General features: G+C 41.9%; 1 protein-coding gene across 1 annotated transcript in view; it reads right to left on the bottom strand.

Moving 5' to 3' along the window:
* LOC143984399 (zona pellucida-like domain-containing protein 1) overlaps nt 1–18,685 on the bottom strand; it is a 198,384-nt gene that overhangs the window by 102,989 nt on the left and 76,710 nt on the right. The window contains exon 3 of the mRNA XM_077484603.1: nt 2,698–2,918. Within this exon, the coding sequence (XP_077340729.1) occupies nt 2,698–2,918 (221 nt within the window). The remainder of the gene's footprint in view (nt 1–2,697; nt 2,919–18,685) is intronic.

Genomic DNA, 18,685 nt, shown 5'->3' on the forward strand with positions numbered 1-18,685 from the left:
GGCTGAAAGAACAGAAATGATGAAGGGAATGAGCATGCAAATAAAAACACAGTAAAAACACAGTAAGATCCTTTCATGTTGATTTTGATATTTATCATTTCCCACTACTAATTACAGAAATGTAGGAGAACTCAAGTAAAAAAAAAAAAAAGCCAATAAACATATTTCAGTTTTATACACATTTTTATGTATTTCTTCTTGGTGGGGCTGTTAAAGCACCCTTGTTACCATTATAACATTGACCAACAAAGTAGTTTGGATCAAGCAGCATTGTATAATGGCTAATTTGTTGTTCCTGACAGAAAAATAGGAAAAATAGAAGTCTCAGCTGCACAGCAAACATTACTAGTGGCCTAGTTGAAGCAATGGGGTTGCTGTAGTAATTGGAGAGACGTCACTATCAGTTTTGAACAATAGATTATGTATCATTAGCACACCAAATCTAACTTTATTGTTAGTCATAAGTAGAAACAACAATAAATGTTTTATCAGGCAGACGGTGACACTGAGAAACAGGACATTACCTATTTTTTTCTTTTTCTACCATGTTTACTTGAAAAAAACATTATAAATAATTACATTTTCTTTGTGTGGAGTTCTTTTGAACTCACTGCAATTATTGTCTCCATTTAGAAAAAAATGTTTTTATTGGCTAAATAATTTGCTAACAAACAAATCTTAGTGTCTAAAGTGGCTCATTGACCAGAGAAAAGATAATAGGAAAAAAGTGACAACTGTCATAACTAATTCTTTATCAACAATTGGGGAACACAGCAATGTAGTAAATTCTTAGACATATGGAGTATACTGTTCCCTTCAGGAAGTTGAGACATTGGCAAAGAAAAACCTTTTAAACTGGTCCCCTCTTCTTACAAGTGTCATGCCTTTTTTTTCTGCAGCTCCACTGTGAAAACCTCCAACTATATATTTGTGAGTTTTGTTATTCTTATTTTTTTTCTTCATTCAAGATACTCAGTACACTATAAATCATTTTATATTGGTGACTTACATCAAGACTTAAAAAAATTCTTCATGAGCTAAACTTTGCGCAGCAGTTGTCCAGCTCTTCCTATCTTTAGCAATAGGAGTTTGTACCTTGACGCTGCTGGACTGGAAAATTGTGGGGTTAGCCTGGGCTCTGAATTTTGGTGCTTTTTCTGACCTCTGTATATGGCATAAGTTAGGCACAGAGGGTTCTCTAGGTCGGGAGCCATGGCTCAACCTTTGATGTGGCCCAGTCTCTGAAGATTCTCTGAAGATTCTTGTAGTGAGTAATGAAGAAGCACTGAAATCTACCTCACAGCTGGTACTATTGAGTGTGATTGTAAATATTCCTTTCATTACCATCTTACAGCAGCAATGTTTTAGGCTGAGGGAACTGAGCGCTAACATTATCCCTTTTGTTTGTCAGTGTCCTTGCTTTAAGATTGTTCAATTAGAGTTTTCTCCAACTCCTATGGTCTTTGACCATCCTCTTGGGATTATTATTATCCTAATTTTAAATATTGGGATATTATACTGGTTTGTTCTTGATCCTGATTATCTCATACACAATTATATGGCTGTCATAGACAACCCTACTTTTTCTTAAGGCTAGTCGAATAATTAGGAGTCTGCGTAAAATTCAAAAATGTAATGCTTAATGAAAAAAGAAGTGAAACATTATTGGTTGCTACTGTTAGCAGTTTTATTTTGTGTTCATTTAAATTTTACCAGCATAAATGACTATAGGTAGCATTTACAATGTTCAGGTAGGCATTTCAGTAGCACTTCATTTTTTTATATGCTCAATACAGGAAAAGCAAACTCTAAGGTATGGAAATGCATTCGTTGCTTAAATATTTATTGTTCTGCATCATCCATATGAGTTGGGACATAATCATATATATAGTTCTAGTAACTTAGCAACAACAATTTCAAGTGGCTAAGGAGCTTTCCAATTAGGGTCAGATACCATAAGTAAGCCACTTCTAAACATTTCATCTGACCATATCCTTAGTCAGCAAAGTTATCTTTGATGCAGGTAGTTATTCTTACCTTCTTTATATAGTTAAAAATATGTAGCAACATTGTGACTGTTAGGCGTTGAGGTTTTGAGTAGAAGTATTTTAACAGGCTCAAAGAATGAAAGGTTTGAGGACTGATTACAATTCTGTATATAATTAATTGGGAATTAATACTAAACTCCAGGCTAATATCTAAAAACACACATGAAATACTGATATGGGAGTTGCATTACCTGCCAATGAATTTGCATTTTGTATTCATTCAGTTGTGAGATTGACACAGCTTTACAAGTGTAACCTTTTACAAAGGCTATTCACATTAAAATGTTAACATATTCTGTCAGTCAAAGCCTATAAAGACAAAATGGGGGGGGGGGGGGGGTGGTATAAGCTGCCCATAGTGTGTATATGGACTTAGTATCAAGCCTGCATGAGTGCCCCCATAACAAGTTGCTTGCCTCCCCTTGGAGAATAGGAAGAGCCGAGAGCACCGGCAGAGGACCCCAGAAGAGAAGGTTCAGGGCCACTCTCTGCAAAACCATTGCTCAAAGCAGGTAAGTATAAGACGTTTGTTATTATTTAAAAAAAATACTTAAAGTAAAATGCTATCACAGTGGAGTTATATTTGAGGCAACATTATAGTGCAGCCAATACAGAATAACATTTTCATACTGGGTATAGTTTTACTTACCACTAGGTTATTTGCACAGGATTCCAAAGTGCTCAGGGTAATGGTAAAAATCACCACTGCAGGAAATGTGTTATTGTTTATAAATCCTCTGCAGTGAGCATCTCCATGCTTTCCATTAAGTGATAAGTCACTTTCTGAATAACCAGAAAAGAGAACCGTGCAAAAGTTTATCTTCATTGTAATTGTCTGCACTCCACAGTAGACACTGATATCTCTTTCAGCTGAAAATGAAAAAAACATAAACTGGTTGTTGTGGAATTCTCTAACATTGTAAACTGAAATTTGTTGCAGTAATATGAAATTAAGCTATAACTAATAACTTATATAACTGAATTTTAAAGAAATATACTGTACTTGTAAATGTACATATCAAGCATGGCTGCCTTAAGATTAAACAGACTGAAAAGAACAATTGTTCAGATCTACACGAACTTGGTAAAAGGGAATTTATGAAAATATATGTTAAAACTGCTCTCATACAGTGTGGGGATTGTGTTGTATAGCCACTCTTCTCCCCTCACCCATACAAATCTTTTAAACAAATCCTGGAGTTTAGCTTTAAAGTAGAGCTCCACCCAAAAATGAAACTTCCACTTTAAGTGATGGCGACCCCCTGACATGTCACATTTGGCATGCCATTTTTTTCGGGGGAACCGGTGCCCTATTTTTAGAGGCACCCAGCTCCCACTTCCTCCCCTGGCGCGGGGGCACTGGAATAAAGATCACCTCTGCTCCCTCCCTCCCTCCCTGCAACCTTCTGTGACACCTCACAGGTCCCAGAAGGTTGCCTGACCATTCACAGCATGGCTTTGTGCGCCAGCATTGCTGGACCGTGGGACAGGTAAGTGTCTGTTTATTAAAAGTCAGCAGCTACACTTTTTGTAGCTGCTGACTTTTAAATGGGTGAAACTCTGCATTAATATGCATATATATTATGTTACATCTTGAAGTGATTCTGGTAGTTTTGTGTCAGTACTTGTGTATGTTATTTTGCTTTCATTACATATTTGCCTTTGGTTGCACTGCTTACTTCAAAGAAGTATAGGGGTTTACACAAAGTAAGGTGTAAAAAGGGATATTTTGACTAAATCAACAATATAAAAGGGTGTAAAGGAAAGCTGAATAGCCTAAAATGCTCGCTAGTGAATCTAGCCAAACACAAGCATTTACACATACAATGAATCTTAAACCATCTACTTACTCTGATATTATACTCACTCTCTATTTAGTAACACCTTTATTGTTACTTCTCATTAAATGAGGCACTTCAATCAGTTCTTATGGTTGAAGCATACTTCTACTATCATGGTCTACATTGATTTACTGGCTTGTCAGGGAGCACAAACGTGACTGTTTACTCTTTCTTCCAGTCCGTAGCATAGAGGGGTTGATTTACTGAAACTAGAGAGGGCAAAATCTGGTCCAGTTGGGCACGGTAGCCAATCAGCTTCTAACTTCAGCTTGTTCAGTTAAGCTTTGACAAAAACCTAGAAGATTTTGCACTCTCCAGTTTTAATAAATCACCCCCTCTATACTACTGATGGGGCTGCACTGCTAAAGCAGCACTGATATGCTGCACTAATGGGCACTAATATGCTGCACTGGTGGGCACTGATAGGATGCATTGATGGGCACTGATTGGCTGCACTGGTGGCCCCTGATGAGTCTGCACTGATAGCCACTGATGAGGCTGCATTTATGAGGCCACACTGATGGCCACTGATGAGGCGGCCCTGATAGACACTGATAAGCTGCACTAATGGGCACTGATGAGGCTGCATTGATAAGGCAACACTGATATGCTACACTGATGAGACTGCAGTGATGGGCACTGATAGGACTGCACTGTTGGGCACTGAAAGGCTGCACTGATGGGCACTAATTAGGCTGTACTGATGGACACTAATGAGGCTGCACTGATGGGCACTGATGAGGTTGCACTAATGGGTAATGATATGCTTTATGGTAATATTGTTAAAGTTGTTGCTGTTAATATTTATTTTTGCAACTTAATTCTACATAAAACATTTAACAGTGCCATTTCATGAGATCATTTATGAGGGCGTGTTTAGGGGCAGAGTTAGGGGCAGGGCAGGGTAGGGGTTGGGTGGGGCAACAGGTGGCGAGTAACACTTATGCCGCGTACACACGATCAGACTGTCTGGCGGACTTAGCCCAGTGGACAAACCGCCGGACTTTGAAGCGGAGGTCCGCCAGACTTTCTGAACGAGTGGACCTGCCTACACACAACTGTACTTTACTGGTGGACTAGGTCCGCCGGACTATGACGGGAGTCCGCTGTACTTTTGAAAATGAACGAACTTGCCCACACACAGAGGAAAGTTTGCTGTCGGGGTCTGCGGGCGGGGGGCTTATTGGAATCCGGGAGCCCCCTTTAATAAGGGGGCCCCCAGATACCTCCCCCCACCCTATGTGAATGAGTATTGGGGTACCATGTACCCCTACCCATTCACCTGTGAAAAAAAGTGTAAAAAAAACACGTTTTTGAAATCATTAATTGTACAGCTCCGGTGGTCTTCTTCCGTCTTGGGGGTCTTCTCGCCGGACTCCTCTGCTATCTTCTGCTCTTTTGCTAGCTTTTTTACTAGCGGAGGAGCCCGGCTTTCTTCTTCGTTGCCGCCCGGAGGTCTTTTTCCGACTTCGGGGGTCTTGTCCCCCTCTTCTGGGGTCTTGTCCCCCTCTTCAGTTCTTCTTGCCGGGCCTCTGCTTTCTTCCTTTAGCTCTTTTACTAGCGGTCTTCTGTCGCCGCCTCTTCTTCCGAATTCGGGGGTCTTGTCCCCCTCTCCGGTTCTTCTTGCCCGGTCTCCGCTCCTTCTTCCAGCTCTTTTACTGGCGGTGGCCCGGTCTTCCGTCCGTGTGAAAGGGCACTTAAGGCCCTTCAGTATAATTCATCAGGTGCTAAAGGGGCATGACCACATGTTAACACTAGCAATTCTGAATGAACCCTCTTCACACTATTGCTATTTACCCGTATTTACAATATGTGTGAACTAAAAATCCAATTTTTTTAATTGCATAGTTTGCCAAAAAGGCTATATAGCAGTGTGAAGAGGGTTCATTCAGAATTTCTACTATTATTGCTCCATACTCAATAGTATAGATAAGCAAATAGGTAAAATTGACAATCTATTGCTTGCTCCTTTTATTTGTTATCTAAATTAATGCATGCTGATGTGCAGTAATACTCCCAAAATGTTATATTTATATTATAACTTTTTTAAACACAAAAAAAAGAAAAGCAGTTTCCATTGAAAATATTAGCCTGGCAAGATTTAGCTACTGCCATCACAGATTCTTTAACCACTTCAGCTCTAGATGATTTACCCCCCTTCATGACCAGGCCTTTTTTGCAATATGGCACTGCGTTGCTTTAACTGACAATTGCACGGTCGTGCAACACTGCACCCAAATAAAATTGATGTCCTTTTTCCCCCACAAATAGAGCTTTGTTTTGGTGGTATTTGATCACCTTTGTATCTTTGGTAGAAAAAATTCCAATAAGCATATATTGATTGGTTTGAGCAAAAGTTATAACATCTACAAACTATGGAATATAGTTATGGAATATTTTTTTTTACTAGTAATGGCAGCAATCAGCCACTTATAGAGGGACTGCGATATTGCGGCAGACAAATTGGACACCTAGCTAACGCTTTTGACATTTTTTTGGAAACTAGTAACATCAATACAGTGATCAGTGGTATAAAAATAGGCTCTGTAACAAACTAAGGATTTGTTAGGGAGTGGTTGGCAAGTCTGCTTTTGCCAATCAATTTCACACATATATCATGACTCCATAATGTAGTGATGTAAGGCATGACTATATGAGGGCATAGTGTGCCAGGCTTGGCATGGAGCTGTGAAAAGAATATATATATATATATATATATATATATATATATATATATACAATATCTCACAAAAGTGAGTACATGCCTCACATTTTTGTGAATATTTTATTATTAACCACTTGCTTACTGGGCACTTAAACACCCTTCCTGCCCAGACCAATTTTCAGCTTTCGGTGCTCTCACACTTTGAATGACAATTACTCAGTCATGCAACACTGTACCCAAATGAATTTTGTGTCCTTTTTTCCCACAAATAGAGCTTTCTTTTGGTGGTATTTGATCACCTCTGGGGTTTTTATTTTTTGCGCTATAAATGAAAAAAGACCGAAAATTTTGAAAAAAAACGCATATTTCTTTGTTTCTGTGACAGAATTATGCAAATTATAAATTTTTCTTCATAAATTGTGGCCACAATTTATACTGCTACATATCTTTGGTAAAAATAACCCAAATTAGTGGATATTATTTGGTCTTTGTGAAAGTTAGAGAGTCTACAAGCTGTGGTGCGAATCGCACAAAATTGATCACATCTGATGTACTGGTGGCCTATCTCGCTTCTTGTGACCCGAACAAGTCAGGAAAGTACAAATACCCCCCAAATGACCCCTTTTTGGAAATTAGACATTCCAAGGTATTTAGTAAGAGGCATGATGAGCTTTTTGATGTTGTCATTTTTTTCCCACAATTCTTTGCAAAATGAAGATTTTTCATTTTCTTTATTTTTCTCCACAAAATTGTCATTGTAATAGGTTATTTCTCTCACGTGGCATGTGTATACCACAAATGACACCCCCAAAAAATTCTGCTACTCCTCCTGAGTATTACAATACCACATGTGTGGGACTTTTTCACAGCCTGGCCACATAGAGAGGCCCAACATGCAGGGAGCGCCATCACGTGTTCTAGAAGCATAAATTACACATCTAACTTGTTGACTATTTATTACACTTTTGAAGCACCAGGACAATGACACGTGACACTGATGACAGATGGCACTGATACGTGGCAATGATGACACTTATACGTGGCACTGATGACACGTGGCACTGATGACAGATGACACTAATATGTGGCACTGATGACACGTGGCACTAATACGTGGCACTGATGACACGTGGCACTAATACGTGGCACTGATGACACGTGGCACTAATATGTGGCACTGATGACACGTGGCACTAATACGTGGCACTGATGACATGTGGCACTAATACGTGGCACTAATACGTGCCACCGGTGACAGATGGCACTAATACGTGGCACCAATGACGCGTGACACTGATGACAGATGGCACTGATAAGTGGCATTGATGACACGTGACACTGACAACAGATGGCACGTGACACTGACAGGTGGCACTGATGACAAATGGCACTGATACGTGGCACTGATGACAGATGGCACTAATACGTGGCACTGATGACAGATGGCACTATGTGGCACTAATAACACGTGGCACTGATGACAGATGCCACTTATACGTGGCACTGATGACAGATGCCACTGGGGACAAATGGCACTGACAACAGGTGGCACTGGGGACAGATAGCACTGCGGGCAGGTGGCACTGGGGTGGGGTGGATTGCACTGGGGTGGATGGCACTGGGGTGGATGGCACTGGGGCGGATGGCACTGGGGCAGGATGGCACTGGGGCAGGATGGCACTGGGGGAGATGGCACTGGGGCGGATGGCACTGGGGCATGATGGCACTGGGGCAGGATGGCACTGGGGGGGGCATGGTACTGGGGGGGGGTGGCACTGGGGGAGGATGGCTCTGGGGGAGGATGGCACTTTTTTTTAAACTTTTTTTTTTACTTTTTTTTTTTTTTTTCTTTTGTACACTGACGGCCGCTGCAGCCGTTCTTCTCTCCCCTCTCACACGCTGTCTGTGTGAGGAGGGAGAGCGGCGCTGAGAGATGATCTCATATGTTTACATATGAGATCATCTCCCATTGGACACGCCGATCACGCTGTAAACGGCCGCTGTGATTGGCCGTTTACAGCGATCTGTGTTTGCCTGTCCCCGGGGGACACGGCAAACACAGAACTTCCGCGATGCGCGCCCGCGGTGGCGCGCATTGCGGAAGTAAACACCAGGCCGTCCAGGGACGGCCAGGCGAGGGAAGCCGCCCGCCCTAAGGCCGTCATTCGGCTATAGGGCGGGCGGGAAGCGGTTAATTACCTTTTCATGTGATAACACTGAAGAAATTACACTTTTCTACAATGTAAATTAGTGAGTGTACAGCTTGTATAACAGTATGAATTTGCTGTCCCCTCAAAATAACTCACAGCCATTAATGTCTAAACCGCTAACAACAAAAGTGAGTACACCCCTAGGTGAAAAATGTCCAAATTGGGGTAAATTAGCCATTTTCCCTCCCCGGTGTCATGTGACTTGTTAGTGTTACAAGGTCTTAAGTGTGAATGGGGAGCATGTGTGTTAAATTGGGTGTTATTGCTCTCACTCTATCATACTGGTCACTGGAAGTTCAATATGGCATCTCATGGCAAAGAACTCTCTGAGGATCTAAAAAAAATATTTGTTGCTCTACATAAAAATGGCATAGGCTATAAAAAGATTGCCAAGACCCTGAAACTGAGCTGCAGCATGGTGGCCTAGACCATATAGCAGTTTATCAGGACAGGTTCCACTCAGAACAGGCCTTCCATGGTTAACCAAAGAAGTTGAGTGCACATGCTCAGTGCTCAGTGTCATATCCAGAGGTTGTCTTTGGGAAATAGATGTATGAGTGCTGCCAGCATTACTACATAGGGGGGGGGGGGGGGGTCAGCCTGTCAGTGCTTAGACCATACGCTACAGACTGTATCAAATTGGTCTGCATGGCTGTGGACCCAGAAGGAAGCTTCTTCTAAAGGCTATGCACAAGAAAGCTTGCAAACAGTTTGCTGAAGACAAGCAGACTAAGGACATTGATTACTGGAACCATGGCATGTGGTCTGATGAGACCAAGATAAACTTTATTTGGTTCAGATGGTGTCAAGCGGGTGTGGCAGCAACCAGGTGAAGAGCACAGAGCATGATCCCCTTCCTTTGGAGACTGGGCCACAGGGCAGTATTCCAACTTGATAATGACCCTAAACACACCTGCTAGACAACCACTGCCTTGCTAAAGAAGCTGAGGGTAAAGGTGACGGACTGGCCAAGGATGTCTCCAGACTTAAACCCTATTGAGCATCTGTGGGGCATCATTAAATGGAAGGTGGATGATTGCAAGATCTCTAACATCCACCAGCTCCATGATGTCATCATGGAGGAGTGGAAGAGGACTCCAGTGGCAACCTGTGAAGCTCTGGTGAACTTCATGCCCAAAAGGGTTAAGGCAGTGCTGGAAAATAATGGTGGCCACACAAAATATTGACACTTTGGGCCCAATTTGGACTTTTTCACTAAGGGGTGTACTCACTTTTGTTGCCAGCAGTTTAGACATTAATGGCTGTGTGTTGAGTTATTTTGAGGTCGGCAGCAAATTTACATTGTTATACAAGCTGTACACTCACTACTTTATATTGTAGCAAAGTGTAATTTCTTCAGTGTTGTCACATGAAAAGATAAAGTAAAGTATTTACAAAAATGTGAGGGGTATACGCACAATTTTCAGATACTGTAATATATATATATATATATATATATATATTACTGTAAACTCCAAACCTATTTTTTAAGCCCCCACTTTTTTTAGATAATTTATACATTTCCAACAAACATTTGTTAGGATCTTCTAATCCTTAGCTTGTATTGTGGCTGTCCTTACAGTAAATCAATAAATACGTAACTTCTACAAAAGCAGTAGCTGCAAAGAAGTAAATTGAAACAGATAATTTTATTTTCAATTATAGAAAACTCTAAAGAAAACTTTTGTGCTATCCAAAGGAAAGTGTCAATGAAAAACAGTTTTCAATAACAAAAAAAATGCGTACCATGATTCATTAACATATGCTCTATAAGCAAGAAATGTCACCCATTGTGCATCATTAGAGTGAACTTCCAAAACTGTGAATAAAAATAAGTCTGTATTTTTAAAGAAAAGTTTGTGATAACACTGCGAACAACAATCCTAGTGTTCCAGCAATTTGTGCTAATGATAATTCCACTGAATGCGGCTCCCTGCTTGGTTGGTTGTCTCATGGAAACCCAAAGCAGTTTCAGCAAACAAGAATGGCCACAGACATAAAGAGGAAGCAGACCTGGTGTGATACCATTTAAAACTGCCACTTTATTAGAGCAACAGTTATTGAATGCTGAAGATGTGCCCTATGACAAAATGCATCATCACTCCCACTGGGTAAGACGGACAATTGTTTACAGGCTTTTACTCGTTAGTACTTGTTTGCAAAGACTGCTGTGGGTTCCCATTAGACAACCACCTAAGCAGGAAGCTGCATCCAGTGGAATTATTATTACCACAAACACTGAGGACCTCAACTATTGGAGGTCCTATTCATCTGGAAAGGTGATTAGGGCAGTGGCGCACTGAATGGGACAGTTGATTTACTAAAACTGGAGAGTGCAAAATCTGGTGCAGCTCTGCATGGAAAACAATCAGCTTCCAGGTTTTTTTTTTGTTAAAGCTTAATTGAACAAGCTGAAGTTAGAAACTGATTGGCTACCAAGCACAGCTGCACCAGATTTTGCACTCTCTAGTTTAAGTAAATACACCCCAGATTGTTGTTTGCAATATGATTAGGGTCTTTTCACTCAAAGTGTGGGCTTAAAGGGGTTGTAAAGGTTCATGTTTTTTCACCTTAATGCATCCTATGCATTAAGGTGAAAAAACACCTGGCAATGACGGCCCCCTGTTTACTTACCTGAGCCGGTTTACCTGCTATGTACATCCCTCTGTGCCTCTTCTCCACGGAGTCTGGCTGTTGATTGGTTAGATAGGATAGATTGATAGCAGAGCAGCCATTGGCTCATGCTGTTGTCAACCACATCCAATGACGAAGCTTCCGGGGGGGGGGGGGGCGGGATCGAGTCATACACTCTGTGTCTATGGACGCAGCGTGTATGACAAGGAGCTAGCCCGCAAGCTAACCCCCTTGGGATAGAGCTTCCCAGAGGGGGGTTAGCTATTGCTGGAGGAGCTGAGACAGCTGTCAAGGGACCCCAGAACAGGAGGATCGTGGCCACTCTGTGCAAAATGAACTGCACAGTAGAGGTAAGTATAACATATTTGTTATTTAAAAAAACATAAAACTAACCCATACAACCCCCTTAATTTGTTTAGTCACAGTTTTGGAAGTTCACTAATGATGCACTATGTGTGACATTTCTTGCTTATAGAGCACATGTTTTGTGAAAATTTGTAACATGTTATTTTGTTATTGAAAACTGATTTTCACTGACATTCTTCATTAGATAGCACAAATTTTTTATTTTCTATTTTTTTATGATTGACATTAAAATAATCTGTTTTACTTTATTTCTTTTCATCTACTGCTTTTGTAGAAGATACTCATTTATTGATTCACACTAAGGATGGTTACCATATGAGTCTACATATTTTTTGAGTGCAGCTTTCTCACATTTGTATAGAGCAGTGATGGCGAACCTATGGCACGCGTGCCACAGCCGGCACGCCAAGCCCTCTCTGTGGGCACGTGAGAAAATCCTGTACGGAGGTGTATTTCATGCACAGCTCCCCTCCCCATAGAACTAAATTTCCCACAAGTCTCTGGGGCAGGGGTGATGTGTCTAGGATGGGCGTGGATGAGATGAAGGGTTGCTCTGGGTTGGATGGCAGGTGGAACATGTGGTGGGGATTGAGCCAATGGGGGGCTGTGTCTAGGATGGGCATGGACTGGATGAAGAGTCGCTCTGGGTTGGATGGCAGGCAGAACATATGGTGGGGAAGATGCCCAATCACAGGCCGTTCTTGAGCCCGGGTACTGAGTTGGCTGATGGGTTTATTATTGGAGTGCTGTGGCAATCGTTGTTAAAAGTAAGTGCACATGCTGAGTGGGGAATAAATGTCTTTAGCTGTGTACATTGTTTCTGTGCCTCTTCAAATAGAATCTATTTCTTGGGGACCTTTCTTTTTTTTTTTCTTGTTCCCAAGATTGCCACAAAATAAGGAAGGGTATGATCAGAATAATGTTGTGTACATGCTGTCTGTGTTACTCTCTATCAAAGCTGTTGGAAGCATTTTCTGTAGGATATGAGCTTTGATGATACTTTGTGTTGGCTATTCAGGTTTATCTGGCTGGGAAAGCCTGCTAGATTTAGCAAAGACCACTGCAGTACAGTGAGATGTAAATACATATCGTTTTTGTCCCTGCCATTCCCCTGTATTTCATAACACAAGTCACATGACAGGGAAGAAGTGTAGAGCTGCTGGGAGTTTGCATTTGACATGCAATGAACTGCACAGCATTGTGGAGTGAACTGCATTGGTAAAGCATTATTGCTACAGTTGTCCTTGAGTGTTTCCATTCTGAAGGATGTTTCCTGGACATATAGGACTGTGAACATAGTCAGGAATGAGAGATTTTTGAAGTAGTCTTCTGCTACAGCAATGCAGAGCAACCAGTACGTCTTCAGCTGGAGTAGAACTACAGATCTCAACATACCTTGGCAACTAAACAGTGCATAATGTGTGCCAGCAGGGCATGGGGGGACTGGAAGTTCTGCTGCAGCTGGAGAGTTGCTGGTTGCATGTCACCCCTGTAACAGGATTTCTTTATCATCCAGTCGGTGCTTCTACTGAACAACTAGTCATTTAACCACTTGCAGACCGGACCATTTTGCTGGTCAAAGACCAGACCACTTTTTACGATTCGGCACTGCGTCGCTTTAACTGACAATTGCGCGGTCGTGCGACGTGGCTCCCAAACAAAATTGACGTCCTTTTTTTCCCACAAATAGAGCTTTCTTTTGGTGGTATTTGATCACCCCTGCGGTTTTTATTTTTTGCGCTATAAACAAAAATAGAGCGACAATTTTGAAAAAAAAACGCATTATTTTTTACTTTTTGTTATAATAAATATCCCCCAAAAATATTTAAAAAAAAAAAATTTTCCCTCAGGTTAGGCCGATACGTATTCTTCTACATATTTTTGGTAAAAAAATCGCAATAAGCGATTATTGATTGGTTTGCGCAAAAGTTATAGCGTTTACAAAATAGGGATAGTTTTATAGCATTTTTATTAATAATTTTTTATTATTTATTTTTTTACTAGTAATGGCGGCGATCAGCGATTTTTATTGTGACTGCAACATTGTGGGGGACCCATCAGACATTTTTGACACATTTTTGGGACCATTGTCATTTATACAGTAATCACTGCTATATAAATGCAGTGATTCCTGTGTAAATGACACTGGCAGTGAAGGGGTTAACCAGTGGGTGGCAGTGTAGGGGTTAAGTGTTCCTAGGGGTGTGTTACTAACTGTGGGGGGGTTGGGCTTTCATTTAGTGAACACTGATCTCTGCTCCAATCACATGGAGCAGAGATCAGCGTCACTAGTTGCTAGGCAGAATGGAAAAATGCTGTTTACACAGCATTTTCTCCATTCGGCCGCTCCGTGAGACGATCGCGGGGATGCCCGCGGCAATCGAGTCCGCGGGGATGCCCGCGGCGATCGAGTCCGCGGGTCCCGCGACCGGACTCACGGGGGTCCCGACCAGCACGGGAGCGCGCCGCCGGCGGCGCGCTCCCGATGGCAGGGCGGCATTGAATATTGGACGTACCTGTACGCCAATATGCCTGCCCGTGCCATTCTGTCGACGTACATCGTCGTGCGCTGGTCGGGAAGTGGTTAAAGTGCACCTGCCATGCAACTTGACTGTATTGAATATTAATATATAGTTAGTAGAATAGTGATCCTGGAATTTGATTGCACACTGCTAGCACAACTTCCAAAAAATTTAACTTTTGTCAAAATGTGTTCTAGTCTTAGATCTTCTTGTACAAAACACTATGACTACATAGTGAATGCACAACGGTTTCTGATGTGTCCCATGTTCATCCCCAGACATCACAGCAGCACACGCTCATCAAATTCTGTATATGTTGGCACTTTGAAATGAATACGTTGGTTTTGTGTTGCAGTTTGGGCACTCGGGCTCAAAAAGGTTCGGCATCACTGGTATAGAGTATCACTTTCTTATTTTTTTTTTTTTTTAAATCATAACCTTAAAAAGTTGCTTTTATAAATAATATATTTTTTTCTGTGTGATTTATTTTTATTTGTGGCCTTCAGTTAATTAGGTAATATCTATATATCAACAGAAAGCATATGCTTCCTGCACAACCTTTACTTCTAAAATGTCTCATTCCTGATAAAGAAAATTGAGTTACCCTGGTGATAAGGTTTCTACATGAGTATTTTTATTCCTGTGAACCACACTCAGCAGTATGTATCTGCAGTGCAAGGATCTGTCATATTCTTTTCTGTCACAAGGCAAGCACCTATTTCAGCAATGTTTGCGTACTTTTTTTTTTAGGTTCATATTTGATTTATTATCCGATTTCTTCAATAATCATACATATACACATGTTTAGGATATTTTATCATTAACAGTTTTAGTATTGCTTATCAACTTCCTTTAAGATATCAAGCTTCATGCTGTTAATAAAATGGTTCATCAGAATGTTAAAATCCTAAATCAAGCATTTTAACAAGTACACTGAGCAAAATTACAAACGCAACACTTTTGTGTTTGCCCTTATTTATCATGAGCTGAACACCAAAGATCTATAACTTTTTCTCAGTACACAAAAGGCCTATTTCTCTCAAATATTGTTCACAATTCAGTCTAAATCTGTGTTAGTGAGCACTTCTCCTTTACAGGTGTGGCACATCAAGATGCTGATTAGACAGCATGATTATTGTATAGGTGTGCCTTACAGGGCCGTCTTTAATATTGATTGGACCCTGGTCAAAAAATATTTTGCCCCCCCCCCCCCCCCCCATGCAATTTCACTCTCCATCTGCTCTGAGCTCTGAGACATACAATAAATAGCAGCTAGACTTAAAACCAGTTTGCTATATCAGATCAGGCAGCAATTGCGATTGGTTGCCAGCGGTTACAGCATATCATTACAGCTTACTGACTGGTTGCTAGAGGTTACAGCACACATTACAGCTCACTGATTAACTGCTAGAGGTTACATAAAATGATTTCTGCTTGTTAATTGCTAGAGATTACTGTACAGTATTACTGCTCACTGATTGGTTGCTAGAGGTTACAGCACATCATCTCCTCACTGCAGGGGGGCATGATCTAGATGAATGCTGCCTTTATTTACATATCAATACCACCGGCTTCAGCTATTTACTTATGAATGCCACCGATATTTACATATGAATGCTGGTTATTTACATGTAAACACAGGGTCTGCAGGTGAGTCATCTGTACACAACAATAAGGCAGACCTGGGCAGCATTAGTACCAGCACTTCACACTGAGATATTGGGACACAGCACATGACTAAAACTTCAAAGGACAAGATAATTTAAACTGGGATAGTTGGCAACTATGAGGCAGCTGCTTTGGGCCCCACAACAATGATAGGGCCCAGGGCAGCCACCCCTTTTGCCCTGCCTTAAAGACAGCCCTGGTGCCTTAGACTGGCCACGATTTTACTGTTTACAGTTTTACTGTATTGGGGGGGTCAGGGGGTCCGAAAAGTCAGTTGTGGTGTGATCCCCATTTGCCTCACACAGTACAGCACATCTCCTCTGCATAGAGTTGATTAGCTTGTTTATTGTGGCCTGTGGAATGTTGGTCCGTTTCTCTTAAATGGCTGTACAAAGTTTCTGGATATTGGCAGGAACGGGAACACGATGTCACATATGCCGATCCAGAGCATCCCAAACATGCTCAATGGGTGACATGTGCATGCTGGCCATGCAAGAACTGGGATGTTTTCATCTTCCAGGAATTGTGGACAGATCCTTGCAACATGGGGCCGTGCATTACCATGCTGCAACATGAGGCGATGGTGGTGGATGAATGGCACAACAATGTGCCTCAGGATCTCATCACGGAATCTCTGTGTATTCAAAATGGCATCAATAAAATGCACCTGTGTTCATTGTCCATAGCATAACCCTATCGCCACCATGAGCCACTCGATCCACAATGATGACATCACCAAACCACTCACCCACACAACGCCATACACGCTGTCTGCCACCTGCCCTGTATACTGAAAACCGGATTCATCCATGAAGAGAACACCTCTGCAAAGTGCTATACACCATTGAATCTGAGCAATTTTCTCACTCAAGTTGGTTACAACAACAAAGGTCTTTTGTGTACATGGAAAAAATCATAGATCTTTGAGTTTAGCTCATGATTAATAGGGGCAAACACAAAAGTGTTGGCTTTATAATTTTGCTCAGTGTATATACATGAAATAATGCAGATTAATATTTTGTATTCTCATTTTGAGCAAGGCTGCCTGTGTGCTTTTTTAAGATAAAGCTTGCTGTATACATACCGTAACTCAGTGTGGTGATTTCACTGTGTTCACTTCAATAAACCAATCATATACACACAAAGTCCTGTTTTCTTTTTTCTCTTAGGCATTCAAAGTCAAAACTGTTTCATATCATATTTTCTGTCTACTGTTACATCATATTTACTAAGTTTTACATAGTAAAACTACACTATACAAAGTGAGAATTCCCTCTACTTTTTTTAGAATCAACTCTAGTAATTTAAACCCAAATTTGCACACACACAAGTGAATTAGTCAAAGCAATAATTCATCACTTAATTCATCAATAATTCATCACTTTGACGGATCCCTTATTAGATAGCTCAATCCTAAATTCCAGTCAGCTAAACCACAGCCTTAAAAGAAGTAGCTGTGATTTTTATTTAATTAACCCATTTTGTTCTGATAATTGTATTACATATTGATTTGTAAAACTACGAAAAACAAATTAAAATATGTATAGCAATAGAAAAGAGTGTTTAACCTCTTCGTGCCCGCCCTATAGCCGAATGACGGCTGTAGAGCAGGCGCTTTCGTCCGGGAGGCCGTCCCTGGACATCCTAATGTTTACTTCTGCAATGTGCGTCGCTGCGGGCGTGCATCGGGGAAGTTCTGTGCTTGCCGTGTCCCCCAGAGACAGGCAAACACAGATCGCTGTAAACGGCCAATCACAGCGACCGTTTACAGCGCGATCGGCGTGTCCAATGGGAGATGATCTCATATATAAACATATGAGATCGTCTCTCAGCGCTGCTCTCCCTCCTCACACAGACAGAGTGTGAGAGGGGAGAGATGAACGGCTGCAGCGGCTGTAAGTGTAAAAAAAAAAAAAAAAGTTAAAAAAAGTGCCATCCTCCCCAGTGCCATCCTCCCCCAGTGCCATCCTCCCCCAGTGCTATCCTGCCCCAGTGCTATCCTGCCCCAGTGCCATTCACCCCAGTGCCATCCTGCCCCAGTGCCATCCGCCCCAGTGCCATCCACCCCAGTACCGTCCACCCCAGTGCCATCCACCCCAGTGCAACCTGCCCCCAGTGCCACCCGTTAGTGCTATCTGTCCCCAGTGCCACCTGTTGTCAGTGCCATTTGTCCCCAGTGCCATCTGTTATCAGTGCCACGTATAAGTGCCATCTGTCATCAGTGCCACGTGTCATCAGTGCCACATAGTGCCATCTGTCATCAGTGCCACATATTAGTGCCATCTGTCATGAGTGCCACGTATCAGTGCCATTTATCATCAGTGCCACGTATCAGTGCCATTTGTCATCAGTGCCACCTGTCAGTGTCACGTGCCATCTGTTGTCAGTGTCACATGTCATCAATGCCACTTATCAGTGCCATCTGTCATCAGTGCCATGCGTCATCGTTGCCACGTATTAGTGCCATCTGTCATCGGTGGCACGTATTAGTGCCACGTATTAGTGCCACGTGTCTTCAGTGCCATGTATTAGTGCCACGTGTCATCAGTGCCACGTATAAGTGCCACATGTCATCAGTGCCACGTATAAGTGCCATCTGTCATCCGTGCCACATATTAGTGCCATCTGTCATCAGTGCCACGTGTCATCAGTGCCACGTATAAGTGTCATCATTGCCACATATCAGTGCCATCTGTCATCAGTGTCACGTGTCATTGTCCTGGTACTCCAG

This window comes from Lithobates pipiens, unplaced genomic scaffold (assembly GCF_037356315.1).
Source record: "Lithobates pipiens isolate NorthernLeopardFrog02 unplaced genomic scaffold, aLitPip1_a1.2 Scaffold_16, whole genome shotgun sequence".
Lineage (NCBI taxonomy): Eukaryota > Metazoa > Chordata > Amphibia > Anura > Ranidae > Lithobates > Lithobates pipiens.